The sequence below is a fragment of the Anas platyrhynchos genome, chromosome 1, assembly GCF_047663525.1.
Source record: "Anas platyrhynchos isolate ZD024472 breed Pekin duck chromosome 1, IASCAAS_PekinDuck_T2T, whole genome shotgun sequence".
In the NCBI taxonomy this organism is placed as follows: domain Eukaryota; kingdom Metazoa; phylum Chordata; class Aves; order Anseriformes; family Anatidae; genus Anas; species Anas platyrhynchos.
The window spans coordinates 60970411-60989497 of record NC_092587.1 but is presented as its reverse complement, the minus strand read 5'-3'; the positions used below and the strand labels follow the sequence as shown (position 1 = coordinate 60989497).

At 38.5% G+C, this 19087-nt stretch overlaps 1 protein-coding gene across 7 annotated transcripts in view; it reads right to left on the bottom strand.

The window, feature by feature from the left end:
• Positions 1–19087, bottom strand: part of DGKI (diacylglycerol kinase iota) — a 217091-nt gene that overhangs the window by 21130 nt on the left and 176874 nt on the right. For all 7 annotated transcript variants that reach the window (XR_011809784.1, XM_038168188.2, XM_027445238.3 and 4 more), the window contains one exon: positions 12983–13008. Coding sequence is in view for 6 of the 7 variants with exons in the window: in XM_038168188.2 (XP_038024116.2) it covers positions 12983–13008 (26 nt within the window). In the remaining variant the exon portion in view is untranslated. The remainder of the gene's footprint in view (positions 1–12982; positions 13009–19087) is intronic.

The window sequence follows — 19087 nt, the reverse complement described above, 5'->3', positions numbered from 1 at the left end:
CGAAGAAGAAGATTCAAAGAAAGCTTTAAGCATTTGCCTCAGCTCATATCTTTTCAAGTGTGCCTAACCCCATTTCTACCCTCAAGGCTAGGCAGTGCAATCAGGTGAAGCATTTGCTCAAGTACTATCCTTGATAAAGGTGCCAAAAACTCAAGTAGAGAGGAACAAGGGGGAAAGAAATCCGTAGTATAGATTTGCCCCTGAGAAATAACACACAGGAACTGCACAGTGTGAATTTCGTGAGGAGCTTGTTATAGCTCCAGAAGTGACAACACATCCAAGCTAAATACTGCAGAAGAAGAAGGGTTCGCAAAGACGACTCAACAAATGTCCCTTTCTCTGAAAACACCTGGAGTTGTGTGTGGCTTTCAGTGGTCTCAGCAATGCCTAATGCCCTGGTCTCACAGCAATGGGAAAAGAAAAAGAAAAAGAAAAAACAGTCTAGCTAATTCAGGAAAGCAGGAGCTGCAATCACGGGTAATTCTTGTAACATTGGATTTGGAGCTGTTTTACAGTGAGCATAAGTTAAACTAAGTCCTGTAAATCCCCTGGCATCTGTTGGGGGCTAGGACACACTGCTTTGAGGAATGGAAAAAACAAACACCAGCAGGTAAGATAATGAACTGGAAAAATACAGACACATCTTTTCCTCAGATTTCATTTTCAGTGGGGGACAGCCTTTTTTTTTTTTTTTTTTTTTCTTCCCAGCGTTTCTAATACTGGCTCAGCACAAATTAATACAAGAGCAGAATGTGGCCCTTGTGCCATTCATTTCATCTTTTTCCTCCTTAATCACAGGTTGGATCTCAGAGATACAGTTACTGGGTGGGCTGCTGCAGTCTGGGTTTGTATAATTATTCTGCTCTCCTCACACGTGCAGAAGTCAAATGAATTGGTGACATCAGCTTTTCATTGCCATCTACATCCAGTATTTTAATACACAGTTGCCCTGAAATTACTTGTTAAGAGACAAAGATGCACTTTCTCATGCAAAACAGAGCTGCTAGCTAAGGTTATAGCTCAGAAAAGACAGCAACGAGATCTAGAAAATTGTGAAGTCAAAAGAAAAGCCTAGCAACCTATGGCAAATCTTCTTCATTGAGTACTCATAACCAGAGGTTGGTCTGGTGATATTAGGGTAAAACAGCTCTAAAACACATTCAACAAAATTAAACCAATCTTTTCCTATATTTTCTAAGCATCCAATCCAGCAAAGCATTCAGGCAGGTACTTAGCTTTGAGCTAATCACAGTCTTGTCACCAAGCCTACCTTCAATCTTAATTTTAAGTGCTTTGTTAGAGTAGAACCTATTGCATAAATGAATACATTACAGATCAACAAAACCAACAGGCATAACAAGTAGATTAGACTACTGTAAAATAAGCCACAACTCTGGAAGACTTGGAAGGTATTGAACTAGAAACGGGGAAACGTTTTTTAGAACAGGGCTCACATTTGCATATGCTTATGAATATTGCTTAGCACACTAACCCAATAAATTCAGATGGGACTGCTGGGCATATTCAGGAGGAGGGTGAAGATAGCAAAAATCACCTGATTGTAAAAGTGGTTAAAACAAGCAAGCAGATGGTATTGAAAAGAGAGTTGAATGAGAAATTGAACAAAAACATGGTTAACATGCAATGCCAAACTACCTTAAAATTAGAAACATTAAAGTAAGAATGGTTTTATTTCTTCTGAGCAACACTGCACCACTCGTGTAATATATAACATGAATTATTGAATTGTTTTATATCATAACATACCTTCAGGTCTGAAAGAAGTCTCAAAAGTTACTTGATTTAATAAATATTTAAATCAAGTCTTTTTTTTTTCCTCAGCTTTTCCTGAGACAAGCGTTTGTCATGACTAATAGAAATGTTTTATTACCTTTTTCATTTATTTAGCAAGCAGATTTATTGCTGATGAAATGTGACAGCTTGACAAGACTGGAGACTCAAGTGCTCTGTCCATATAACTAGGAATCACTCAGCCTGTCGCAGTGCTAGACACCCTGGGCTGCCTTCTCAGCAAAGTTCAACCCTCTGTACCAGTACACCCCTACAGACAGTCTCTATCCCTTCTCTGCAGCGTCACCAACTGCTCTGCTGAAACAGCCAGCAAATGTAAATCACTGACTGGGGAGATGGATCTTGACAGAGACCTTACCTGCAAAGATATGGACAGACAGAAATTCAGTTTATGTGTATAACGGCTGCTAGGGAGCAGCAACTTGGGGTGAATTTTGACACATGGTTCTAGCTACCTCCCTAGGTCAACTTATAAAAGGTGCTGCATTAAAAATAAAAAAATAACAAAACATACATTTGAATTGTAAATTAAATATTAAACCATTCAAAGTGAATAATGCACTAACAGGGAAAAAAAAAAAAAAAAAAAAAAGAAAGAAAGAAAGAAAGAAAGAAAGAAAGAAAGAAAGAAAGAAAGAAAGAAAGAAAGAAAGAAAGAAAGAAAAGAAAGAAAGCAAGCCAGGTTAAAAAGGCTGCTAATTGAATTCTGGTAATTCTGCAAGCTAGTGCAGCTTAAGAAATAAAAATTACCTCCCAGCACATCCACATAATAATACATTTCCTGTGGTATGCCTTATTCATGCTATTTCCATGTTAGCACCCAGTTTTTCTATTGGAAACAGCTATTTTTATTTCCTATTCTAAGAATAAATTTTAAGGTCACAGAGTTGTAATAAACATTTTTGTTTCCTATTCATATAATTAACCTACTGAGCCATAGTTGCTCCCTGGTTCTGCATATGTGTTGGCAGCATTACAACTTAGCACTGCAAAACCAGTCATTAAACACTGGGAAGATAACAAAGAAGTCAAGTATTTGCACTCAGTAACTTCAGATGCTGTGAGATACCTAGAGGAGGCTGGTCTCACAGAGCTGCCTGGATGGCCAGAAGAGAAGTAATCTTCCAGATAAAGTAACTGGGAACCCCTGCTATAGTTCCTGTTGTGCATCACCCTCCACAGACAATATAAGTTTTACAGGAAATGACCTCCCAGCTGGAGTAGCTAAATTAAGAGCCGAAGTAAGACAGCAAGGAGATTCTTCAGGAGTGCATTTTGCCAGGAGACATGCCCAATCGCCTGCTATAACAGCCAAAAATGGACAAAATGGAGCATCCTCCTTTTAAGTACTCTTTAAAATGAGGATGATACTCCTGGTACCAGGCAATGCTCAGGATATTTAGCAAGTTACATAAATAATCGTTAGTGAGACTGATAGCCATAAACACTCTCCAGATTTTAACAGTCATATTGCACACTTGATTTGACCCTTCCCTGATCATAGTTGCAACTGTTGATGTTATGCAAACTAAACCCCAGTGAATGTTGATAAAATTCTGTGGCTTCTTTGATGCTTTCACCATCTCCAGGGAATCCTTCCATGACGGTGTAAGGAGAGTCACCGGAGGGAGCAGAATTATTGAAAACTACTTTAAAGTATAAGTACTGCACAAATGAGTTGTCACGTCCATAGATAAAATGAAGCAAACTGGAGGCCTACGAATGAAATGCGCTGTGTGAGAGCAAAGTATTATTTATGACAATACATCTTAAAATGGGTTAAAAAATGCAAGGCTAACTATGCATCTGAACAGTGTATAACAATAAATAGGGAATCATGCATTTAAGTACATGGGGAATCCTGTTGGGGTTTACCTACTATAACTCCAACACATAACAAAGTTAGGGCTGATAAAATCTTTAGCTCTTTCAAAAGACAGAGTAAGATAGCTGATGATTTGAAGGGATCAGGACCTTGCAGAAACTTCAGTCGGACAGTGCCTACAGCTATCCATCTCATCCTAAGATACAGAACATGGAATTAATACACCAGCCACATTGCAGTACTGGGTATTTCTTTCTGGTTAGAGGCAGCTAATTAATATATAAGACATTAAGGCTTTTCTGTCAATCCTTCTGAATTTGAATCTTAGTGTGCAACACCATTTCCTGCTAGATTTGCTCAAGAGAATTCTTAAGGATCACCTCCTCAAATGCTGCCTCACTCAAACCTTGCTGAGCTGATAATGATAAAGAAACTGCAGCAGAAGATGACATCATCAAATTTCTTGACAGTTATTAAACTTAACTTGGCCTATCATTAACTTCCAGAACATTTCCAGCTCTTCATTACTGTAGAGGACTATGTGAAATTCAGAGAACCGGAAATTTAAAGTAATTAATGTTTTACACATTGAGAAGTTAAAAGCAGACCCAGACTAGAAGGGTGTTCTTTTTACACAGCTGGATTCTTCTGAGCTATTAAAGATCAGCAATACAAAAATGGTAAGAAAACAAGCTCTTATTCTTAATTTCACACCGGTTTCATAGAAATCAATAATAGCGTCTATTTCAATCACTCAAAAAGCTAAGCTTTCAAGTGAGTGTGAAGTCCAGATAGATTATCATTCAGAAATACATTGTTTTCTCTATAAAACAACAATTTGCTTGTAACAGCTTTGTACAATCCAGTAAAGATCAAATCTAATACCAAAAACTGACAATAACATAACTTTCCTAGAACTGTACAGAACTGACTCTTTTTCTACTCTAGCCACAATCTTCAACCCTGGCTGGCAGAAGGTGGTCTGTGGACTACTTGCCTTCCAAGATGACTATAAAAACCAAGCTTTTAAATTATACAGCAGAGCATACACATGACATATCTGAAGGGTCTGCCAGTCCCATAGACAGATTTTAGGGATTCACAGAAAAGAAAGGTAAAAGAAAGGAAAATCTCTACATTTGAATCTCTACATACAAGCTAGTTACTTCATCCTACTATTTAATCTGCTTTTAAAGTTACAGGGGAAAAAAAATATATATATATATATGTTTGCCAAACTATCTACAAAATAGAGAAATTAAATTTAAAATTTAATAATGCTTTATTTGAATGAATACAAGCTTTCAGGTCTTTGATTTACAGAAAGTCTCAGGGCTTACCAAAGCTGGTGATGCTTAAACATTTCTCTTTGAAGCTAAGCTAAGTGGAAAGAGCAATTAAATATTTCTTCATGTATTTTATGCACCTGCAAGTATTGGAAACAACTACTGGAGATAATGAAAAAGAAAAGTAAATGGAAAAAGGCCTTGTTGGTAGAGGGGTTTCCTAGATGCTGAGACAAACAAACAAACAAAAATAAAGCAAACAAAAAACACACAGAAAAAAACAGCTCTACATGGGTATGAGAGTCAAAAGACTAGCAAACAAAAATGTCCACAACAAATCAAGTTGTCCACTAGAAAGACTTGCTTGAACTTCTGCACAAGAAAATAACTTCTATGTTCACTGAAACAGGACTTCGCATTAAATAGCTGTCTGACTCTTACAACCAAATTTTCATCAGCTGGGCCAAAAACCTGCACCAAGCCCTAGTAAGGGATGCCCACTGACTTTGGAACCTATTATTACACTGGTGCACAACAGAATGATTTTTTTCTTACTGCTGCATGTAGGAAAAGAAAAGAAAAAAAAAAAAAAAAAAAAAAAAGCCCACTTTCATGAGAACACACTGTAAAATCTGCCATGGGAATCTGCCTGAAAATAAAGCTGAGTAATGGTGTTTCATAGCAAGACTCTTGGGTATATCTGTCAGGTGATAACCTTGATCTTGTTTTCTTTTTATGCTGATTTTTACCTTCACATTGAACTAAAGCTCATGTATTGCAGCAGGAAAAAAATAAAATAAAAATAAAATCTTGCACCAGACAGAAGAACATTTTTCTGTCATTTTTGAACTCTGACAATTCTGATGCTGAGCAAAAAGATGGTTAACATACCAGCCTCACATTTCAATACTTGAGAATTATAACCAAACCATTATAACCATTATAACCAAACAAGGGATATTTTGGCAGGGAATTTGATTGCCTGTAAGCCCAAAGAGACATCAGTTTTTAAAGGTATTTATAACTAAAAATAAAAATAATTAAAAAAAAAAAACCTCTCACTATCCCTTTTGAAAAGTTTATTCCTTACCAGTGTGGCATGGGGAATGGGAAGAGGCAAAGGTTTCTTGACTTCCTAAAGAAGGTACACCTCAGCCTAAAGACTGTTTAAAAACCATGATGGAAATAAGACAGGAAAAATATATACAATTTGGTGATTTCTTGCCTACAGGACACAGTGTTTCTCATGCTGACTACAGCAAGGATTGATTGATTTTGAAACTTTACAAAACGTATCTGTTTGCTGCCACTATGCAGTACCCAAAAGAAACTGATGGTAAACAAGATTTCCCCACAGGATTTCAGCTTTGGGAAAGGCTTAGGCTTCTTAGGGAATCTGAGAGTTTCAGCACTGGTCTAGGTAGCTCACAAGAGCAGTGCTGTGAGGCACTATTTCCATGAAAGAAAACCATATGAAGAGCCCAAGAGTTCAAAATCTTCCCAAGAGACCAAGAAAACACAATGCAGCAACCTGCTGCAACCAAAAGCTCAAAAGCACATCAGCTGAACAGCAGCCAGACAGAAGTCTGACAACTATTCAGCAAGGGGAATATTATGAAGGCCTTCACATAGCATCTCCAGCTAATCCATCTGTACAGGAAAAACATGTGCATAAGCATACAGTCTCCTGTGGTTTAAGAGACACCTTTGAAGCATGCTGGACGCCTGAATAAGTCATACTTCAATAACATTTATTTCTAGGATTGCACAAAGAGTTAGAAAGTCTTTCTAAACATTTTGGGTTGTCCTTTAGCTACAAAAGTACCACATCCTGTGCAAATACAAAGGAGAGAACTGACACAGTTTTAACTGCAGCTGTTTGGGAATTAAAAAAAAAAAAAAAAAAAAAGTATCATGCAAAAACCATCCATTACTCAGGTGGTTATAAATATGCATTAAAAACCTTTTCCTTTTAAGAATTTTAGATTTAAACAACATGCAGTATCAAAACACTGTTTAGAGAGAAAAAAAAAATAATCACACACAGGCTTCATGAAGGAAAATAAAGGCCAAATTCTCGCTTACACAGAAGTTCCTTCATAAAACTCTGGAAGGATAAAGAGGCTTTCAAGCAGATGTAAATTACACTCAAACTGTCTTTAAGGTCCCATTTGCACTGTCAGACTAGTTTAAAGGTAATTTGATGCCAATTAGAGTCCACCCTGAATTGTTTATGTGGCATTGGTGCTGAGCTAAGAGTGCAATTGAAAGTTAGGAGTGGAAGTATTCAAACACTAATGCTGAACTTTTCCTGCAAGACCATTTCAATCAGTTTTACAAAGAGAAAGGATAACCATAAGGAAAAAGGACTTCCTTTATAAATGGTCAAGAAAAAAAAACAAAGAGTTGCAGATAAACTAAGTACTATCTGGCAGGCATTGTGACTTTTCTTTTCCTTTTTCCCATCCACCATTTTTATTTTTAAGCCAAGACAGGAACAATTACTGTCATTTTCAGGAGTGATGTGGTGGAAGAAAATGTCTCTGATCAAGCAAGAACACCAGGCAGGGAGACTTTGGCTGACTAATGCAGCCACTTTATCAGTAGGGTTGTATTACTTTGGCAGGAAGGGAGTTCTAGGTAAAATGATTAAGCAGTGATTTATTTTTATATTTAAAAATAAGAAAGCATAACAAAAAAGGAACACTGTGAGTCATGCTATCCCTCCCCCTTTCCTAACTTGGTGGATCATTCCTATCCTAGGCACTCCTATAGCAATCCCTTCAGGTTTTTGCCACTGCAAGGCTGTCTGCAGTGCCTTTGCCTAGGAATATCTAAGTAACTCATCTTCAGCAAATAGGTCTTCATAGTAGGACTAAATAATCTGAAAGTCAATTCAAGCATTTATTTGCTGGAGGAGGTCTTGAGTGAGTGGAGGGAATTGTTTTCCTCTTTTACATTAATAGGTTACCATGTTTATCCGACCACAACCAGCATCACTGCCTCCACCAGAAACAAAAACCAGGAGTGAAGTACATTGCAAGGTTACTCAGGGCTTCTGCTTGAAAACAAGGCCCCTGATCCAGACAACACTTTCATTGCTCCTACTTCCTTCTAAGAGGAAAGGGATAAAGATAGTGGCCAATGGGAAAGAAACATTTCCCGTTTTTCCTCTGCAAGTCATTCAGATGCCCACATCTGCCAGATCTCTCCCTCCCAGCTGCCTACTGATCCCTCAGCCTGCTTAGATATAACAGGAGCTGGGGTGTGGGCACCTTTTAAAGATTTCAGACTAAGAGGATCTCCCTCATGCCTGGAGGAGTGGTTTGACAGAACACTTTCTCTTGCCATAGGTACCATGGCTATACACCAATCCCACCCTCTGCTGAGCTGAGAAGTGAATGAACAAATTCAGAGCAGATCCCCACACAACTGTTGGCTCAGCTGGCCACAGACAGACTTTCAAAACACTGTCCAGGAGGGCTTTCTTCCCAAAGTGGCTAATTAATCAAAATAAATACCTGCAGTCAGGAGCCCCCCCACAGCACTGTCTTTGATTTGCGCAGTGAAAGCATTCCAAGACATCTTAATTTGTTGCTAGGTAAATGGCTGCAACATCACTCTGAAGAATATAGCTTCTCAGTTGGAGCTGTGCAAAACCATCACTCTCTTTTGATGGAATGATGGAACACGGTGTATAAAACAGAGGTGCTTTTTTTTTTTTTTCTTTTTTTCTTTTTTTTAAATGATTCTACCAGCACTGAGAGGTTTAGGTTCCTCTGGAGTTCTCTGCTCTTCCTTTTATTCAGATAGCAGAATACTTTAAAAAATACAAAAAACTCCTGAGGAGACTGTTCTTTTGCAAACTACGACTAGCAAGACTAACAGTAACTCCAAAAATAGGAAAGAATGTTGACAGCACGAAGGCCAGCCTCCCAAGGCTTCCAGGGAGAACAGGAAATCCCCATGTGCCAGTAAGTGTTCTCAGCTCTTTTGCTCTTTTCTGAGACTCCTACAGCCTTCTTCTTTTTTCACGGGTTCTGACTTCTCCTTAATGGGGCAGACAGTACTGGAGTACACACCATAAAGCACAGCACATCCTGTCTCAAAGGGAGAAGTTTGTATTGGACAGCAAAGCATTTTGCTGTATGGAATGGAATTGTCACCACCTTCTATACAAACACTTGATCACTCCCTTCCTTATAATTCATACAGCAGCTCTCTTCTCCCAGAGGGGCATCTAGAGGTTTGTATCTCCAACCCTAAGCTTCCAGTTTGAAACTATGCCAAGCAATTCCTGTAGAAAATTCTTCAAAAACTGTTAATTTGAAGGTCACCATTTAACCCCCACTTTACTTCTAATGTACCCCTAGCTCTGCAAAAATACCTCCTTAGGACAATATATCCAGACTGGGTGACTATCATAAAAGCATTCCCTGACAGAATCTGAGAGATCTTTGGGTGTCTCCGTTTGTCTTTTCAAAAAGAAAATCACTCTTCATCTTCACCCATTGTGTCATATTATGACAATGTAATAACTGACTGTCTCCAAAATATCTCCTTTGAATATATTTGCCTCTTGCCTTAATTTCTCATTTGTGCCCTACTCCCTCATGAATTTGGAATGTAATGCAGCAAAAAGATATTAAGTTTAACATAGCAGAGCTTGCTAGAAATTATGCTGATGCAACATAAAGCTCATCTGCTAGAAGAAAAGGCAAAAAGCTCAGTTTTGTGGGCTTCCACTCTAAGCTCCTCTCTAAAGTACTATGCTTTGAATTTCACTTAGCTAGTTCCATTTTGTCAGACAATTAGGGAATTTGGGGTTAGCTTTTCTATCTGGTCTTTTTGTGTTTTGGTGCTTTGTTTTGTTTAAAAACAAAGAAGATGGATGAATTTCATTCTTTAAATACTCATTTCCTAAATACCTGTACCAAAGACAAAGACAAAAACCTTCTCAAAATCTTTGAGAGATTTTGTTTGTTTGCTTTTGAGGCTTGGGATTTTCTGTTAGCACTGTTTCCCTTTCTGTGGCAATTAAAGTGGTTCTGTTTTGTAGCTGATAAAGGTGCCTTTAACACGTGTTCACAACAAGGAGCATTGTGCACTATTACAATTGTTCAATAGATGCCCAGTCCCAGACAGATGGTGCTTTATCCTCACCCTCTCCTCAATACAGCACAATGCGTTGTCCTTTCAGGGATTAATGGAAGTGACACATAAGATGCTAATTCTGATAGCAACTCTGTTACTACACTACAGATGCTAAAACTACTGCTTACAACTAGAAACGGGAAGCAGGTGCTGAACACTGAACATTGAGAAGCCAAAGTGATGAGGACAATGCAAGAACCTATTCACAATGCAACCAGAAGATCGTAGACAAGGAGAAAGAGACATTTGAAAAGGAAGACAAGGATGATGGGAATGAAAAACACAGAAATGGTAGGGGAAAAAAAAAAAAAAAAAAAAAAAAAAAAAAAAAAAAAAAAACACGAAGATTAAAGAAGAAAAAATGAAGACCAGGAACCAAATGGGAAGTTAATGTAAAAGATCCAACACAACAGAGAAAGTGTCTTTTCTCGGTTATGGCCAACACATCAGTAAATCAGCACTAGAAAGGTGCCTCGTAATAGGGAAAAACAGCTGAAAAACGTGATGGCATTGACGTAGATTATTCTATGGTTGGATTTTAACCCGCTATATACCCCAAAGCAATACTGGCTTATAAATCAACTTATAAATGTTTAACATGTTGAATAAGCAGACAGTTGAGTACTGGTTATTAATAAAAATAAAAGTCCTAATACTGATTCCTGGATCCCTACTCCAAGAAAAATATGCCAGTAGAAGTGTGCATAAACACTTTAAAAGGCAGACAGGTCAGAGAGAAATTTTCAGCTCTGTCGTGGATTAGCTCATTTTGTGCTTAGATAGATTTCAGATCAAAGACTAATTTGAAATGCTTTCTCAGTTATGTTTAAAATGGGCTGAGAAGCACCTAGGCTCAAATCAGCTTGTGCTACAGCACATCTGTCATGTTTTCCTTTTGGTATTGTACTCATTTACCATGGTCCGCATGTGGCACAGCAGGGCAGAGGAAATCCAAGGTATCGGTCCTCTCTGAAAAAATCATTGGGGCATGGGAAATCTTTTGTGTTTGAGATACATTCTTACATATTTAAATGTTTGACAAATCTAGCCAGATATGTCACAGTCATGAAACATAAAAATTTGAATAACTAGCACTATGCCATCAGTAATTGGTCAAGGAGACACTGACCTTTCATCCTGCACTTCAGAAAAGGTTTCTTAAAGCAGAAAGGGAAAAGTGAGAAAGAGGAGGCTACTCTGAGATGTTTATCAAGCCTGAAAAGCCAGACCCTTCGCAGCAGATGGTAGATGGAAAACAGGAAGATTTTGAGAAAGAATAGAACAGTATAAAAATACTGGAAAGAAGGAATGCATTATGATAGTAGAAAATACTGAGGTTTAAAGTTATAGTGGGAAATACATTCTACACTGTCTGTTTCTCCATTAATAGATAAAAATGAAGCAATAGAATAAATAGAAGGGAAATGGAAAAGCAAGAGCAGTCTATCACTAACAATCTTATCCACTAAGAAGATTAAGTCCTGATCTTGAAACAGCATAATAAACCATAATGTTTTCAAATTTATTCTGAGGGCTAGGGAAATGGTAAATACTGTTAACATCTCACACATCTCTAGTACTTTGTATTAAAAAGATATAGTCATGATAAAACACAGATGAACTATTAAATAAGAAAGCTACCTTTTGCTCACAAAGTCAGTGTGCTGCAAATCACTGGAAGTAGAGTGAGCAGCAAAGTCAAACTGCATGCATCTTGTCAGGGGATCCACCGCTATCAGGCAGTAGGAATGGACTAGGTGGATCTTTGGTCTAACCTCTTTATCCATTTCTATAGCTTTCTTTACTAAGAAATAACATGTCAGGGAGATAGAAAAAAAAATATTAATGATGGTATGTTTGACAGCCACTATACTGGATTAAAAAGGTCTCGGTTGAGGCCAAGGACAATGCAGGTCAATACCTAACTAGTAACCTCCCACTCCAAGCAAACATACATCAGTTACACTCTGTAGCATCTCTAGAGTCCCACAAAACCTCAATTAGTATTTTTATTGCTCACTTGTGTAGCACTCCACACATTTCCATGCTCAGACTCCCCTTACATCTTCATATGCAATTGTCTTTGCTATTTCACATCTGGATCTTTCTTCAATAATGCTTATTGTATTGTCCAGAAATTTTGCTGATTTTGTAACTGCATATAATTTGGATGCCAGAAAAAAATAATAATAAAAAAAAATATTTCTTTTGCAGTCCAAAATAATATTACAGATTCAGAGCTACATAATGAACTTTCCCCTCTCAGTTTCAGTCTCTTCTTTTTTTTTTTCCCCCATTCCTTGTGCAACTCTGCCAGTGTGATTCCCTCCTGACTTGCAACATGCCTCTGGACTTCAGTATCAGTGCCACCATACTTTAATGTCCTCTAAAGGGGTATATGTACAACTTAGCTCTAAGAACCGCTACTCAAACAATTATATTTTTAAATGTAGAAGCTCCTAGCTGTGCTAAATTCCATACCCTGCTACTGATTTTATTTTTGAGGTAACCCAAGATAACTTCGGTTCAAGCCTTTAAAGCATAATCCTCTCTCCTCTGTTACAAAAGTGCTGTCCTGTGAGCCATAAGAGATCAGTTCATCTTCACTAAAACCATGTACCGTTCTTTAAGTCCACACATAACTTTCCGTAGGTTCTCTATGCAGTCATGTGTATAAATTGCAAACACTTCCAATGGTTTGGGTTGCTTGAGCAAGATTCATTTTACAAATAAGTCAGCATAGCCTTAGCTTCTGCCAGGCCCAACTAAATGAACAAATACTTCATGTCTAGGTGTGAATGTTTGAGCAACATTGAACTTTCATTTTTATAAAGTCATTTTTGCCCAACACAACTGTCATTAATCTCATTTTTAATGTTATTTGTATACATAAAACAGATCTTACCTTGATCTTCTGAAGAGACGGGTGACCTGAAATATAAAAAAAAAAAAAAAGAAGAAGAAAAAAAAAAAAAACAAAACACAAAGTCCAATCAAACTTTGGCATGAAAAGGTCACAAAGAAGTTTCAAATTGTACTGTGGGGAATTGGATATGGAGGAATTGAAAGGTTTTATTCCTGGGCTTACTTAGAAGGAAGGACTGGAAGACAGCTAACAAAAAAAATGTGCAGAAAAATGCAAAGACCTTCTCTAGCAGCAGGTCCTGCAGACCAGAGTGGCCATATTGAACTATGTGCATAAGACCATGATCTCACTATTAAGCACTCAAGAAAATAGTTTCTTTTGGATACATGGCAAAGAACTTACCTACTACTGTTACTGTCAAAAATAGCTGATGTTACTGTTGAGAAAGTCCTGATCCCCCAGAGATTATCAAAGGGACCATAATTAAGTGCAAGCCGGGAGGAAACCTCACAGCTAGAGGTGGTGTAAGAAATAATAGCCTCAGAGGAAATAGCAGTTACTAAGGAAGCCATTTCTCTTACTACTCATAATTAATGAATTCATAATAATAATAATAAGCCAATGCTGCTTTCACAAAGGCAACAGAAATGGACAAAGAAAAGAAAAAAAAAAAAAAACAAACAAAAAAAACACAACACTCTCTGGACAGATGTAAGTGCTTCAAAAATAAACTCAACAGCACCAACGCAAGAGTTAGAGGATACCCTACGTAAACTTCTTAAACCTCTGACAATACTCCAAGAGCAAGGCATTATAAAACATGAGGGATATCTCAGTGCTCTGGCTGATAAACAGAAGGTCCCCACTAAATTTCAGGGATCTGTTTCACAGTTCCCTTCACTAAAGAACTCACTCCTCATCATATTGCCCAACATACATGACAAAAAGAACAAAAGAGGTGTAAATTATTGGCCCTTCATTTTTGCCTTTGCTGCAGTAGCTTGGCTCAGAAAAAATGGGCTAATTGTACAGCCAAATCTGGATATGCCTTGGTCATTGAGACTCAGCTTGACAACACAGTGGATTGGATCATTGCCTCAGCGCCTCTCTGACAATGATTTTCAACTGCATATAAAGTCTTCCCACACAGGTAACAAGAAGTTTGTTCCTGCAATGAATGGAACAACTCATGCTTCCTTTCCAAGATATATTTAATTCTGCACCAATATACAAAACTAACAAATTACTAAAAATTTTAAAATGTTAGAGTTGTCAACAAACAGGTCAAAGCTGACATCTGAAAATCAGCCAGAGAAGGGAAAATAAAGTACACAAGGAACAAAAGGGGAAAGAAAATATATATATTTAACTGAGTCAGTGGGGGATAGAGGGAAAGCAAAGGGTTGGAAATCCTGGATTTAGAGGAACAGAGGAGCTGGGGAAGGATTCTTGATCTTATTCCATAATAGGGGTTTGAAAGGTAAGGTTGAATGATCATAGGACATCAGAAACAGATATGTACACATGTGGATGGAAAGAAGGAAAAAAAAAAAAAAAAAAAAGGAAGCTTTCCTAATGAGGTATGCAGATTTTTATTTTTAAAATATAAAATTGCAGAGAAAGAGATGAAAGAGTTACAGCATGGCTGGAGCAACAGTCACTGTGAAAGGAAAAATGTGATTACCTAATTAAGATTCTGAGTGTGCTAGAAGCCAATGTATCTGTATGGATCAGAATTAATTAATCCCTACTCCCATTAAATCCTCGCACTACTGCTGCACATCATAACTATGTTTCCCACTCTGCTGCCAACCAAACCAGCTATGCCCTTCAACTTCAGCCATGTCTCTGGAAATATGGTACGAATGCAGGTAACCCAGAGGATTAGTAGGCATCACTCAGACTCCCACAGCTTTAATCAGCAAGCCAACCCTCAGCAGAAGCCCTTATGAGGGTCAAAACTCAAGACATAGAATTTCCTAAAAGGTTACACCATGCAGAATGGGCCATATCAAAAGGTGTAATGCTTAGGTTCTTAAAGATATTTTTACATGCAGGAGTCATGCCAGGGTCCTTAGTTCACCTATCCTGACACTAGACCCATTTCCAAACACAGTATCCCACAGTATCAGAGGAATTTATTCCTTTGTTTCTTTTCTTAATTGCACAGTTTCATCACCTTTTAGGTCTTTATGTGAAACAATAAAATAAACTAAACAGTTGGATTATCCCATAATTTAGATCATCATTATGTGTGGTAAACCAGATGTTACTTGCCCCTTAAAAAATAAAGAAGAGATACTATTGCAATAACATGACTATCTCCATACAAACACTGAAGAGAGAAATGAAAAATGTTTGTGTGCATTTAATGAGCCCAAAATTAGAATGTATTTTACAAAATGCTAATCCCATGTACTTCTGATCCTTTTTTGCATTCTTTGAACTTAGTGGTTAAACAGTGAGTAATCTAACAGGTAGTACTGTCACTACTAGCAGTGTTTTCATTTGTAAAGCTTCATCAAGCATCTTTTGCATAGGCTGGTATCCTAAGAAAATAAGGTCTATGCACACACCAAGGTGTTCTGATTATGTGTATATCTCTGCCTCAACCTAATAAAATTTGAGCCAGTTGGCTGATTTAATCCATTTTTAACAGAGGGGGCAGAGACCCAATTATTGCTTTCACAAGGAAATGCAATAACATGAGCTCAAACTTTCTGAGGTAGCTGTGAAGACACAAAGAGAGGTTCTGAATACCTCAGCCACAGGAAAGCCTCAACAAGAGCTTCCACAATGTGTGATACTGAAGGATGAACCACAATAAACTAGGCTTCCTTTATTCCACTACTCACAGAAAGAGCATTTTGGCAAAGAGTAGAGCAGACTTTCAACACTCTCCTACAATTTCAGGCCATGCATTTAAGCAGGAGAGATTTTTCCAAAGCATTCAAGCACTGTCCTAACTACACCAAGAGAAGTCTTGCTTGTAACTATAGCATAAGGAAGTGAGGCTGCTGAGTCCTTTTAGAGTCCAGGCTGATAGTGCTGGGCACTTTATGCACTGTTTGGGCTACCCCATGCTTATGACAGGGAGGAAGGAAAGAAAGAAAGCCTAATGACCTGCTCTAAACCACATCCACTCACTCTACAGTCACAGGGGGCTTGCCTGACAGCAAAAAATCTGGTGGATGCTCATATTTCCGGTCACACATCTTTCTTTCAGTTCTTTAAGAAGTGTGAGGGATATACTGTGGCAGCAATGGTCACCAAATGGGTGTCCTGAGAAGGGTGGATTCTCAGCTGCTAATGTCCACAAAGAAAACATCTAGCTAGCCTCTTGCAGCTGCCCTCTGAGTATGATTTTAGTTGTTTTACAGTCATAAAGAGTCAAGTTATCATTCTCACAACTTCCATGTCTTAAAAAAGTAGAGAAAAGTCAGAGATATTTCAGAAGAACAAATATGCTGTCAAGATGTTTGCCCCCACCTGGATAAGTACACTTTGCCAAATGAAATCAAGAAAATACTTCCATTTGCTTAAAAAAATAATAATAATAAAAAAAAAGAAATTAAAAAAAAAAAAAAAAAAAAAAAACAGGAAAAGCGTCAGGCACTGCAATATCCTAATCTTAGCCATTTCAGTACAGAATTGCTTATTTTCTCATATTGACAGTTACTTGCTTGTGTTCTTACCTTCTGGAAATGTAACTTGCAGAAAATTAACGGTGCTGCCAAAATTAGCTTCTAGGCTCATCACCCCACCACCCCATCCTTCCCAGAAGAGCGTAAAGAGGATAGAATGTCTATGGCTGGCTACATTTTCAGAATTGTGACATTCTTTTACCAGCAATGCACTTTCACACACTTAAGTGTGAAAGGGAAGCTCAGTTTCTAATATTTTCACAAAAAGGTAGCAACTTGACTTCTCCCCTGCCCTGTGTTGGCTTTATTAAGAGTTATTGCTTTAGTGACTAGTTAGACAAATTTTACTGTGATGCTAAGGAAGAGGATGAGAAGAGAGGAGGACAGAAAGAATGTTATCACCTCCATTTTCTTTCCATGCTGTTTGTACCCCTCTTTTTGCTACAGGTCCTGCAGGGGCGTTCTCTTCCTGCTGCAGAGTAGCAAGCTCTGCTCAGAAGAGATATCAGCCCTTGCAAGCCTCAGTCTGCAGTGGAAGCTGCACTTCGCCTGCTCCACCATTCCTTATGCAAAGTAGTACTTTCTGTTCGTACATGAAATGCACAAAGTTCTCCCAGTAAATATTTAGAATGCACAAAAAAGCCTGAATACAATGTAAAAAGCCTTCTAATCATACAGTCATGAGATGCTTCCAGGAAATTGGAAGACTTATGGTACTGACGGCATGACATGTGCCCACCTAAAGCAGCACTGTGCTTCAGAGCTCAGGGTCTGATCCAAAGCACACTGGAATCATTCCACTCTTACAGGCTTGGGATCAATTGCTGGCAAAACTCTAATCCCCAGTATAGCCAAGACAGCCTTCAGCATCATGCAAACCTTCCCCAAACAGCCAAACACTTGCAGCTGTTTCCCAGTGTGCTCTCCAATGTGCAAGCACAAGATTTATTCAGCACTGGAGGGATGGAAGAGGGAACATTCATTTCCAAGGAAGGCAGGGCAGGGACTGTCACAATTTAGAGCCTAGTCAACCAAGGCTTAAGAACATAGAGAAACACAGCCAGCCTCCAGCAGACAAATTCTAACAAAATTTCAGGAACTGGGTACATTATTCATGAAGACAAAAGCCTCTGGAGAAACAAACCCAGAGCTGATGTAAAGCAGCTATTTTAATCAATAAACCTGTAGCAGAAAGCATCTGCACCAGGTCTATTTAAAACCAGCCATTTAGAATTTAAAGGCCAAATAACAATCCATGTGCAGCCTTTCTGATGGGTTTTATGACCATTCCTCTTTTTCCCTGCTTAAGCAATGTATTTCTGCAAACTTTCTCATTCACTCTGACAATACCTGCCTGTGAGCAACGAAGGGAAAGAGCTTTTAGATTAAATTCACTCCTCCTCATTTTTTGCGTACATCTCTTTGGAACTGACAGTGGCATCCCCGTGGCATTTATTCACATATTCTCCAGTTGTAATGAAAGAAAAGTTTTAGCAAATTAAGTATTTTTTCAAATAAAGGCAAAGAAACGCCCTCATTCACCACTCTGCATCAATCCCTCTGGGACTGGCAAGTTTCCTGCAGCCCTTGCTGCAGATGGTTCCTTGTATTTTACTGGCAGAAGAGCAGAACTGCTTGCTTTCCTGCTCCCTCAGCATCTCCTACTTGGAGAAGCACAATGAGAGTTAAATACAGTGTTCAGCCTGGACAACACTATTTTCTTCAACGGCACTTGATGGAAAATACAAGTCTAGGAATTACTGAGAGCTTCCCCACCTTTCAACCTACACATGCCCAATTCCGACCCTGACAAGCTGGAAGAATGGGTTAGCAAGTCCAGCAAAGGCAGATTCAAAGTCCTGCACCTAGGAAGGAACAAACCCATGCAAAAAAGGCAGGCTAGGGGCTACCAGCTGGAAAATAGCTTTTCAGAAAAGGGCGTATGATGTTAGCTGACCACAAATTGAATGTCAATCAACAGCGTGATCTCATGACAGTGGAGGCCAACTGTATACTGGGCTGTACTCACAAGAGCATAGACATAAGGTAGATGGAAAGCACTTTTCCCTTCTAGTCAGTACTTGTGAGACTGCAGCAGGTGTATTGTGCTGAGTCTGGAGTTTCCCAGAAGCAAGACAGACATTGACAAACTGGAGTGATTATCACAAAGATGGTGAGGGCAAGGAGAGGCTGAGGGAGCTAGAGTCATTCAGTAAACGAAGAGAAGGCTCGGGGGAAATCTTATTGATGCCCTCAGCTATCTAATGGGAAGGTATAAAGAAACCAGAGCATTCTTGAAGTAAGAAGGAGGAGGAAAAACAGGATGAAAAACAACAGTCACAAGTTGAAACATGGAAAATTGGAAAGTAGGAGGGAAAAAAAAAAAAAAGTTATCATGCAGATGACCAAAGAGGAAAACGGGTTGTGCAAAGAGATTGTTGAATCTCCAGCCTTGCAGACATTCAGAACTCAGCCAGACCAGCCTCTGAACATCTTCATC